This window comes from Rhinatrema bivittatum, chromosome 1 (genome assembly GCF_901001135.1).
Source record: "Rhinatrema bivittatum chromosome 1, aRhiBiv1.1, whole genome shotgun sequence".
Classification (NCBI taxonomy): Eukaryota; Metazoa; Chordata; class Amphibia; order Gymnophiona; family Rhinatrematidae; genus Rhinatrema; species Rhinatrema bivittatum.
Genome location: NC_042615.1, coordinates 661513542 through 661525901, shown reverse-complemented (window position 1 = coordinate 661525901; position 12360 = coordinate 661513542). Strand labels below are relative to the sequence as shown.

The following is a 12360-nucleotide window of genomic DNA, read 5'->3' as shown; positions in this document are numbered from 1 at the left end:
GAAACTATGTATGGAGTTGTTTGAAAGGTGAATTTTCAAAACTCGTGTGGGTAAATAATAGCACTTGTGCGTGTAAAATAGCATATTCATGAGTATATTCTATTTTACAAACCTCAACATACATGCATAAATCCAGGGTCCACAAGTAAGTTTGAGCATGTAGGAGGAGCCTGCAAGATGGCCCCCGGAGCAGACAGGCTGTTGTGAAGCTCCCGAAACTTGAGATTTATTTCCAGAAATACCTTTTCCTAATGCCGCATACTAAAAGGAAAGTGCGGGTAAGAGGAGTGGAACTTACCCTGACTCCTTTGGATTTCAATCATCCATGCATCGGAAGCTTCTTCACGGCTGCTGCACATTCAACGCCGAGAGAGCAAGTCGCTGAGGGGAGGGTGATAGAGCTCTGACCCCGGAAACATCACTGAGTCCCGGCTGCCCAGACAGGCCGGCACCACCATGCCATGAGGGGGATAGACAAGAAGAGACTGCCGCAAACCCGACGGGGGAAGCCCAAGGAGGGGAAGGAGCAGAATGGCAGAGATCAACAGCACTGGATTTTACCAGCATGGAGCATAAAGCAGAGCCTCAGTCAGATGTGGATGGAGGATTGGAAAGTCTGAGACTCACCGAGATGCTTGGAACCCCAGGCATAGAAAGGGGAGCCAGCATGGCAAGGGAGAGAGGAGGTGAGAGACAAGAAATGACTCTTTTGAATAATGTATTGCAAATGCCCTCGGAAATAACTCTGACTACAATTTGGGCTGCTTTGCAAACTGTGTAAAAATCAATAACTGGCCTTACTACTGTGATACTTGAGGTAAAAAATCAAGTTACTCAGAACACTGAAGAAGTTAAACAACAGAGACACAGAATAGAAAAGATGGAAGAACATATAAAAGAAGTGGAAAAGGTTCAAACTACCATATTACAAGGGGACATAATTACTAATAGAAGGTTAGAGAATATAGAAAATAGTTTGCGAGCTTACAATTTACGTTTCATGAATTTTCCTTGCTTATTTGTAGGACCGACACTGAGTCGGCTTCTCAAATTTAGGAAGCCACTCCCAGTTGAGTCCACTTTATTTTATTAATATATCAAAAACTAAAAACCTGATTCTGAAAACTTTTATATCAGTCTCTCATAAGAGGTTCGATTTATTTCATCATAAAGTTAGCAAATCCAAATCGGATGGTACTTATCTTGCCAAACATATGACGATCCAACCCTGACATGAATTCATGTTTCAAACGCCAATCTGCATCGGGGGTATCTTCTTCCAAAAGCTCATGTCACCCAACCTCAAGAGATCAATCTGAATTGAGAATTTCTGTATACAAATTCACTTTATCCTGTTAGACTTAGTCGATCCTCATCCAAATAGATTTAAATAATAAGCATGTGATTAACAACTAGTCATTCACATGCTTTTGCCCTTTAAAAATGGTGGCAGCTCACCGCGGACTTCATTCAGAACTGTTCCACTTGTGAGCGGAAGCAGATAGCAGAAGCAGCAGCTTCATTATTTTCACAGAGAATCTCGCTTGAGTAAGTTTAATTGAATTCTAGTTTTTCCATCTATATATGAAGACTTTGTTGTGTTTGTGGCATTGTGTGAACCCTTGGTCGTTGTGGAGATGACTCTTCCCACGGGGAGGGGCTCCGTGGGGAACCACAGCAATAGGCTAACTCAGATAGCAGACACGTAGTAGATGGAAGGCTTTATTGTACTGCTGTAGATAGATGGTATGAAGCAGGAAGGTAAGGCACTGCAGTCTGCGAGGTGCCAATATGTTCAACAGTCTCTGATGTTGGAGTCTCACCCAGATATTCAGATAGGTGGGAGCCCACAGTGCGGGTAACGCTGAGCCTGGTGGGTGGAGTTGGAGAACCGGATTGTAGAGGTACTCACAAGAGTGTAGTGTAGGCATCTTCCTGGTAATGAAGATGGTGGGACCAAAGGTCCGAGGTGCAGGATACACAGACTGATAGGCCCTCGAGGAGCAAGTACCTGATAGTCCAGAGATCCTGAAATAGAAAGAGAGAGAGAGACCCCCGAGGAGTGGTTGTCTAGTTAGTAGAGGCCCCAAAGGGAGTTGGAAGCGAGAGACCCCCGAGGAGTGGGTGCCTAGATCTTCGTAAGGAGCGAGGCCCGGAGTGTAGAGAGGCGTCTAAGCGAGCAGCTTAGAGCGGTCAGAGTAGCTAAACCGAAGTCCTTGCTAACTCAACGATGGTAGCGAAGCAGAGGCTTTAAATACCCGGAGGTATTGATGTCACTCTGTGGGGACGCCCCCGAGGTTCCCGCCATGATGTGTATTTGAGTGCAGGCAATGTGCGCGCGCCCTAAGAGGCCCTGGGAATGATCATGGCGGACTAGATTGCCCATGCTGAGCTGGAGTCGCCGAGGCACTCGGCACTGGAGGCAGCCATCTTGGCCAAGGAGGAGGAAAAGGGAAGAAAAGAGATAAGGCAGAGCGGTCGCAGCCATCTGCGACCGACGGATGCAACAGACTTCATTTAATATTAATAATATATACATTAAAAATGAATATGGATGCCATAGTGTGTTAAAACGATGTTTTAGGGGATTTCATTCCCTTGTGAGTTGTGTTGGGTTTATATCTTCTGTGCATTTTTCAGAACCCAGGATTTTTTTTACAAATGGGAAATGTGTAATTGGATGAATCCGTGAAGAAGGAAATGACTTTCCGAAACATTGCAATTTCAGGCTGGATTGAAGCAATTATAAATTGCAGCACATTTAAGGGATTGTAAAATGCAGCCCTAGTGCTATAATAAAGGTCATCATATAGCTTTTTTGAAAACCAAGTGTTTCTTCTTTCCCTCTACTCTTCATGTGAAGTGAGATCATATTACAATATATTTAAACCTGGTCATCATCTGGCATAAATGACTGTATACATTTTAAAAGTGAAAAAATGACTGGGTGAAATGAGGGGACTTAAGGCTGAAGATCCAGGAGGTGCAGGTGGACTGGGCGAACTGATAGACTAATTGATAAAACTGGTTATTTCACTGCCACATACAAGTTAGAAAATACTGTGACTTACATGTGTAAAAGCTGTCTTACAGGCATATCCCTTTAAAATTTGAAGTAGAAATACATGGTTATATCATTTGGGCTCATTTATCCAGTTAAATTCTGACTTATCCGGCTAAGTTTCACCTTTGCTGCTAATTAGACAGTCAAATTTGAACTTATCCGGATAAGTAGCACTCTTTTTTTTTAGACTTTTCCAGCTATCATACATGCCCAGATAAGTCCAAAAAGTACTACTTTTATGGACAAGTAGTGCTTTTCAGAGTTATCCGCCTAAGTGCTACTACTTAGCCAGAAAAAGTGGAACTTACCCGGATAAGTGGTGCTACTTTTCCGGATAAGTCCAAACTTGTGCAGTTTGGGGTTTTTACATATGCAAGCATTTGTGCACACACATGTATTCGTACTTTATAACCTGCACATATCGTATCCACACAGGTTATAAAATACAGTAGCAACTTTGCTTGTACCCATATACATGTGTAAATGGGCATGTGCAACCAGTTTTGAAAGTTATCTTCCCTGTTGTATAAATGACAGCTGTTAAAGCAGGGGTAAGCAACTCTGATCCTCAAGTGCTGCAAGCCAGCTGGGTTTTCAAGATTACCACACTGAATATTCATGAGATGAATTTACATGTGGGAAATAAGTCCAGATAATAAATGCATCCCATGCATATTCATTATGAATATCCTGAATATCTGACCAGCTTGCAGCACTTGAGGACCAGAGTTAATTACTCCATGTTAAACAGTGATTGTAATAAAATTAAGTAGGTAAGACAGGTATGATGTATCAGTTTTGAGTGTTATGTAAGAGTAAGACATTGTTTGATTGGTATTTTGTGGTTAAAGTCATGGAAACTTTACTAAAGGATATATTTTTCCTGTAGAAATACTTGTATGCATCATTATGATATGGCTAGCAAGGGTCATATCCATGTTAAAAGTGAAGGTTTCAGGCATCTAGGATGAAACTTGACTCAAAGAGAGGGAATTCTGTTATGAAAAAAGACAGAAAAGATTGAGGAAAAGGAAGAGAGAGCATTTTAAGGTTTATTAGTGGGCCTGAGCCTCCGACCCAGAGCCTACAAGTAACATTGCTTCGTGCATGGCGGCCCAGTCACTTCCGATCAGCGGCTTGGCCCCCCCGTTACTTTGCCACCCGGGGTGACGTGGCACAACCGGGTGGGATCGGAGGGTGCAGGGAGTAGTCGTGGTGACATCATGGCCCCTTTAAAGAGTTGCGACGGAGGTGCATCCGGCCTCTTCCTTCCTCACTGAGCCTGTGGGGCTGTGTCGAGGTGGTCCTTCCCTTCTGCCGCCATGATGCACCTGCCAATAGGGATGCCGTGCACAATGGATGCTCGGATGAGGTGGGAGATGGGAGGCAGGGCAGGAGAGCCGTATATTAAAGAAAAAAAAGGGAGGAGGAGGAGAGAGGGGGCGGCCTTCGGGCCCGGCCCTGACCTCGGGCATCGTCTCGCTCGGCTCATGATGTCCTGCAGCACCTGGCCGAGTCTTAGTTGAGGTTGGGGCATCTCGGGTAGCGTTTGGACTGGGGAGGAGGAGCCCTGGAGCTAGGGATGCAGGGAGCCTTTGCCATCCCATATCTGTGTCTGTCGTTATTCCATGGCATTTGAGAACATGTTTGGGTAGGGTTATTGGGTCAATTGGAGGAAGTGGGAGCGGTACGAGTATGGGGAGTGGCTGGGTCGCAGATGAGATGACACTACAGTCATGGCTTCAAGAGTTAATGAGTGAGCCTGAGCCTCCGTGCCCAGAGCCCACAAGTAATCTTGCATTGTGCATGGCGACTCGGTCGTGTCTGATCAGCGGCATGGCCCCCCTTTGCTTTGCCGCTCGGGGCGACGTGGTGCAACCGGGTGGGGTCGGAGGGTACAGGGAGCAGTCGTGGTGTAATGATGTCACGTCCCTTTTAAAGGGCTGCGACGGAGGTGCATCCGGCCTCTTCCTTCCTTCCCCACCCACTTACTTTAAAACAGGAAATTTCTCTAGATTAGTGTTATAAAGTTTTATGTTAGTCAATAGTAAAGATATTTGAATATCTGCTCAAACCGTGGAAGACTTCTTGTCTGAGTTAGCACACAATGTTAGACAGTGCAACATGTTTTTCTGTTGTAATATGCATACGAGGCAGCTAGCAGTATCTGTTAGGTAGTCGTACGATGGTGAAATGTGTAGTTGTAAGTTTAATGTCGCAGCACAGAGGGGGAGGCTGTTACCCGGGCCAGTAGGGGCATTTTGGATGTGGTGCAGCCATGCATCATGGTCCAGGTTAGCGGTAGACTGGCGCCTTGGGCGCTGCTGGGCAGGGCGTTCCATACGCTGGAGGTCGGGGGCCCGAGTTCCATGTTGCCTTGTTTGGTTATTACGGCGTGTGGCGGAAGTGGTGATGTAACCTGTTCTTGGATGCTGCTTTGCTTGGTTATCACGGCGGGTGGCGCAGGTGATGGTGTAGCCTGGTCCTGGAAACTGCCATACCGGCCTGGGTACCAGTCTTTGTGGTATTTATACATATATATTGTTAATAAATCTGTGGCCTTTTTCCATCCCACATCTGTGTCTGTTGTTATTCCATGGCATTTGAGAACATGTGCGGGTAGGGTTGTCGGGTCAATTGTAGGAAGTGGGAGTGGTACGAGTATGGGGAGTGGCTTGGACACAGACAAGATGATACTATAGTCACAGCTGGAAGAGTTTTGATATTTGCTAGAGCCCTTAGGGAGCAGTTGAAATGCTTGTTAAAGAGTGAATGTGTCATGATATTCTGAAGATATTTTGGCCCAGGAATAGGAGACAGCTGGATCCAGATGAGGCAGGCTGGAGTAGGAACAGATTCAGGAGTTTTCTGTCTCTACTGGCCATTTTCCCCTCAGGTTGAGTCCTCAGGTGCTGGTGGCCAGCAGGACTTTGTTAACAGGAACAAAAACTGGAACAGTCATGCCATGAAACTAGAAGGTATACACAAAACATCTAGGAACAGACAAGAACTCAAAGACAAGACAAAAGCTAGACAGGAACACCAAACATTTTTAAGATAGATTTAATGATAAGGTACGAGTACTGCAAGAGAAAATCTTTATGAAAAAGTCAAGTAAATATTAAAAAAAAAAAAGTTAAAATGCACCCATATGTAGCTGACACTACCTGTCACACTACCTGTAAGCCCTGAGTTCCTAGAATTCAGCTAGTTAGTGCAGGATGGATTGTAGGGGAGAGGTTCCATTCAAATACAGTCCCTCCCTCTGCGGGGTCTGGAATGGCTGTCACCCTGGTGAGCTTTTATAGCAGTGCTCTGGCTAGAGCTCGGCAGGCAGTCCCTTTTGGTTTGCACACAGTAAAGAAATAGGAGCTTACATAAGAACATAAGAAATTGCCATAATGGGTCAGACCAAGGGTCCATCAAGCCCAGCATCCTGTTTCCAATAGAGGCCAAACCAGGCCACAAGAACCTGGCAATTACCCAAACACCAAGAAGATCCCATGCTACTGATTCAATTAATAGCAGTGGCTATTACCTAAGTGAACTTGATTAATAGCAGTTAATGGACTTCTCCTCCAAGAAATTATCCAAACCTTTTTTGAACCCAGCTACACTAACTGCACTAACTATATCCTCTGGCAACACATTCCAGAGCTTAATTGTGCATTGAGTGAAAAATAATTTTCTCTGATTAGTCTTAAATGTGCTACTTGCTAACTTCATGGAATGCCCTCTAGTCCTTCTATTATCTGAAAGTCTAAATAACCGATTCACATCTACTCGTTCAAGACCTCTCATGATATTAAAGACCTCTATCACATCCCCCCTCAGTCGTCTCTTCTCCAAGCTGAACAGCCCTAACCTCTTCAGCCTTTCCTCATAGGGGAGCTGTTCCATCCCCTTTATCATTTTGGTTGCCCTTCTCTGTATCTTCTCCATCGCAACTATATCTTTTTTTTGAGATGTGGCGACCAGAATTGTACACTGTATTCAAGGTGCAGTCTCACCATGGAGCGATACAGAGGCATTATAACATTTTCCATTTTATTAACCATTCCCTTCCTAATAATTCCTAACATTCTGTTTGCTTTTTTGACTGCTGCAGCACACTGAGCTGACAATTTTAAAGTATGATCCACTATGATGCCTAGATCTTTTTCCTGGGTGGTAGTTCCTAATATGGAACCTAACATCATGTAACTACAGCAAGGGTTAAATTAGGCTTAGATTGTTATTTCTCAGGCCTAGTCACAGGAGCCAAGCAAGCCCTGGTTGGTGGTCCTGACCAGGGTCAGAAGGGTTTTTCATCCAATCTACTTACTAGCTGGTTGGAATATCCCTCTGGATTGTTTTTGAGGCTTTTGAAATATTTCTGCTAGGACCCTTGTGAGACAACCTGGGCTTTTCTTGGGCACCAGGATTGGGGAAAATTGTGTCTGGGACACCCAGTGATAGCGAAGGCCTACCATAGAGGTAGTGACATGCTGCAAGGAAAAAGAAAGTATTTTGTTAGAAGATCCAGGAGGAAGTTTTGGCTGCCCTTCCTTCCTGTTCTGAGGCAAGAGAGCTGCTTATTTCAAGGGAATCCTTCCCATCAGAGATCCAGAAAAAAGAACTGAAGAGACTGTTTAAGATTAAAGAGATCCAGAAGATCTGCTAACTGTGAATAAAGGAAAGTAACATCACTGGGGACACTCATCCAGTTTTCTACCACTCTGGCGAGAGAAAGACAGGACTTACTCTCTGTGCCATAGACGTTTTGACAGTTTTTTCATTTTTGGAAGGGGTTTGTACCATCCTAAACAGATCTTGCCCATCTGGGAGCTCCATCTGCCTTAATCCAACAGAGTGGACGTTTCCCTGGCCCTGATATAAGTGAGTCCTGCACAGATAGAGAGAAGAGACTGAAAGAAATTGAGAAGAGAATTCTGTGGTACTGCAGTTTGAGTTTGTGCCAGTCATCATCAGTGTTTAACAGTAAAGACTTAAATTTTGGACACTAAACTAGCGACTCATTATTTCTGTCGCATTCACTGCACCTACCTTAAGAATAATTATTCTCCCCAAGGGAACACAATGAGCTATAAAGGAATGCATAAAAAGGTCAGCCCTGTCACACTGAGCTCTGGAAGTGTATCTTTCCCCCATCAGCCTTGGGAAAGAAAGGAAATGTGAAAGAGCCAGCCGGTGTGAGGTTCTACTCCCAAAGAGTAACAAATGTTTTTATGGTCTCATTGGGTAGCAATCCACACCCACAGATGAGGTTTCACATAAAAATAAGAGAGACTATGCCAAGACAGCAGCTGTCCAAACCAGAGTTACACCTACTTCAGAGGGCAATTTTCAAAGGAATTTGCATGGGTAAAATGGTGTTTTACCTGTAGAAATGGCCTTTTACAAAATTTGCCTGCTCAATATGCGAATAAACCTACATGCCTATTGCCAGATTGAGTGAAGGATTTCCAGGGGGTGGAATTAGGAAGTGCTATGGACTTACACACACAATTTTAGATTTTCAAAAGTATGTGAGGAAATTTTCTAAGCATTTTTTGCACATGTAATAGTGTCAGTGCTGGGCTGGCTGGTTAGGGGTAAACACCCAGCAGGAGCAGAGCAAGACTCAGACCAGAGTAGGACTGAGTCTTCACTTAATTGGCTACCTACCCTTTGGGCTGAGCCCACAAGTTCTGGTGGCCATCAAGACTTCAGCTATCAGGACGCTCAAGGCAGAGGCAAAGGGCAGCAGTGGTTAGGCTGAGAAGTCCATCTGAGACGAGCTGAATGGCAGATCAGGGAACAGGAACAAGGCAAAGCAGAGCCAGGAAACAAGACAGGGATGGACAGGTCAGCATAGAGTAATACATAGACAAGGAGACCACTGATGATCTAGGTAAGCAAGGAACAAGGCAAGACACACAGATAGGAACAAGGACAAGGAATACACAGACACGGAGGCCCATTGGGAGGTCCAGACAATACAATACAGGAGGTCCAAGGCACAATACAATCTAGGCCATAGTAAACCTAGACAAGAGAACCACTGAGAGGCCAACAGGGAACCAAAGGGCCAATGGGAAACCCACAGGGAGCCACTGGAAGACCCACAGGGAAACAAACAGACAGGCAAGGAATACGGGAACAAACAAACCAGAAGCTAGGCAAGGCAAGAGGACCTTTACCAGACCTCACAGGGAATAAGGTAAAGTGCAGAGTTGGCCAGAGCAATGAGCCGAGGCAATGCAAATATGAGGCCCCAAGCAAGCTATGAGAGAGGGTTTTATAGGGCCAGCTGTGCTGTGTCATGCAGCCTTCAAGGCAGTGGCTAGAGCAGGTCTGTGTGTGGCCCAGTGAGGGCCCTTGCTGGTGGTTGGCTGTCTACCAGCCATATTCGTTACAATCAGGTGTGATTGTGTGTGAATAAATGTGGTAAGATAAATTTTAAAGTGGAATTAGGAAGTTAACTCCACTTTAGAAATTGGTGTAACTTATTTGTGGTTTTGCCACTTAATTTTGACAAATTATAAAATGACCCCTTCAATGTATTAGCTCTGAGAATTACTGGATGAATGGCAGTCATCTCTTTTGGTGAATCAGTCCTGGGAAGCACATCTATGGGTGGGGTTGGGGTGCTGGTAAAATCTATATGCTGACTTTTCCTTCTATGTGGTAGGTACATTTTTTTCAAGACTGTAGCAAATATATTATTTTACAATTGAAATATCTTTTATATAATGGTTGCAATTCGAGGTTAAATATCTACCTCTATTTATTTATTGCTTATTTAGCTCATACCTTTTCATTGGTAGCTCAAGGCACCTTACATTCAGATAGGTGCCGGATTTAAGATTGTACTAAAGTATCACAATCCCAAAAAGTGGAAGAATAATATAAATCAACAAAAAAACAAGTCTCGCTTGACCATATGTGGATGTGTGAAAAAAATATAACTTCTAATTAATAAGAATGACCATCATACAACACAATGAATGGCACGTCAAAAAGGACCCATTCTAGTGCACAGATTTTAATCATCAGTCACTCTAAAGCTTGAGTGAGCAAATTAAGATCCATCCAGTGTACAGTCCAACATTTCCCCCTTATTTTAAAAAAAGGTAAGGTGATAAAAAATCCTTATGTGCAGTGTCTAGTAAATCCCAAACATACTTACCGTATCTTAAAAGTAATCTTTGAAGGGACAAAGGGATGCTATATAGCGTCAGTTCCACAGCAATGTAAATTAAATGTACAATAGGCGATGGGTGCTCTTTTGAAGCAGTGTTGGCACAGGGCACTATAGCATGCAGGGGGAAGCTTTTCTTTGGCCTGGATATTTGTTGCCTTCAAAATTTGGCATCCTAGGAAATTACCTATCCCTAAATCCAGGCCTGATCTAGATACTCTTAAGTTTTACTTTTCTGGAGGTCAAAATGAATTTAGATGAATCAAATCCCTAGTTTACTAAATCATGTCATTTGTAGATTGGTAGATTGATATAAATGACTACATCAAATATATATATTTTATGGGCTAACAGTGCACATTTCATGGCGTGAGCTTTGTAAATTGCCATAAACTGGTTAGTTAAGGCATGTAAAAAAAATGATGGTACTAAATAATTAAGAAATCTACTATACTTTTATGCTGTTTCAGATATTTTCAGTGAGCTTAAAGGATCAGGTTTTCCATCCGTTAACCAATAACAATGTAGTTATCTACCGGATCTATGCTGCAGGCAGTCGTATTGTTCAACACAAGTCTCGGTGTCTTCTTTGGAGTCTGGCGGAAGAAAGGTAACACTTCAGAGCGACACTCTACTCTCTTTCCTGTTGTTAAATTATGAACCAAAAATGCTTTGGAGTCCTCTTTCCTTCTGTATTAGAAATGATGGCAGAATGAATGAAAGAAAACAGTTTATGGGAAAAGCACTCTACCTTATTTTCATAAGCTGCAGAGCTGCATGTTTAATTAGGGCCACAACGCTGGAATTACCCCAGAAATCCCATTTTTGACCAGGTTAATCTACCACTCTGTTTTTGGTGGAATGTGCAGTTTTCATGGCCCTCAAATTGTCTTGGACCCAAGTTTAATAAAATTATGAGCAGGCCCAAAACAACAAGGGTTTTTCTGCACTGTAGAAAATTAAGTTGATTAGGTAAAAATCAAAAATTTCAGGCCAGGCTAAGCCCATTCTAGTTTTCTCCTACTGACTGCAGTTTTACTTTTCTTAGGAAGTGGGGAGGGGGAGGGGGCAAGGAAGAGGGCCCAGCCTTGATAATCAGGCCCTAAATGTTTCGGAAGTGGTAACCAAGGAGAGGAAAACGTGTTGGGGAAAGGGCGGTGGGGTTGGCCTACTATCATTGGGGGGGGGGGGGGGGTGTCTGGTGTCTTTGCTTGTTTGCTTGGGGCAAGGGGGTTCTGCAAAGGGGAGGAGTTTGGGAAGGGAAGCAGGCTGCCTTTTTTTTTTTTTACTCTGTGCCACCTCAATAGGGACAGGGTGGGTGGGGGTCTGGAGAGATCCTTGGGGGTGTTTTGACTCTTTTTTTTTGGGAGGGGGGGGGAGCCATGAGGCCCTTTAAAACGATGGCGGCTCATGGAGTTTTTCCATGAGAAACAATAACGTGGCAATATCGCTGCACTATTTTGTCAGAGGGGGGCAAAATGTCATGGGAACACCCTCCCTTGATATTTTGCTCCTCTCATGTTAAAATATCATGGCTTGATAAATCTCCCTCTATGATTGTAAGCCTTCTGGAGGTAGTGAAATACTACAGTACCTGAATATAATCCACTTTGAAGTGTCTGAAAGACAGAATATACTGTAAAGCAGATAATAATTAAATTGGTAATGTGCGCTTCTTAGGGATGTGATTCGGCCGAACCTTTTTGGGTTGGCCTTCGTTATTAGCCCGCTGTGGGAAATTTCGTTTTTCCGTGGTTTGGGACGATTTTTTTGGCCACCCCGATTTTTGGGGTTAGTGTGCACTAACCCCGAAAAATGAATTTTCCCGAAATTTTGGGAAAATCTGCTTCGTTTTTTGGGGTGGCTGAAAATTTAGTTGAAATTGCCTAATTCATCCTGGACGAATGCATATCCCTAACGCTTATATCTTTTATAAAATAGCAACTACTGCAAGTACTTCTCAACCATGCCCCTTTTTTCCCCAGTAAAATATATGCGCAAAACTGGAAATATGCTCTTTCACAGTTCACCGCCTCGCCTTGGACAGCCTACTGCCAGTTCTACGGGGCACACAGCTCAGAGCCAACCACATGCAGTAAAAAGCAACTTTATT

General features: G+C 43.7%; 1 protein-coding gene across 1 annotated transcript in view; it reads left to right on the top strand.

Moving 5' to 3' along the window:
• Positions 1-12360, top strand: part of ADGRV1 (adhesion G protein-coupled receptor V1) — a 1128533-nt gene that overhangs the window by 582729 nt on the left and 533444 nt on the right. The window contains exon 81 of the mRNA XM_029573357.1: positions 10718-10857. Coding sequence (XP_029429217.1) covers positions 10718-10857 — 140 coding nt within the window. The remainder of the gene's footprint in view (positions 1-10717; positions 10858-12360) is intronic.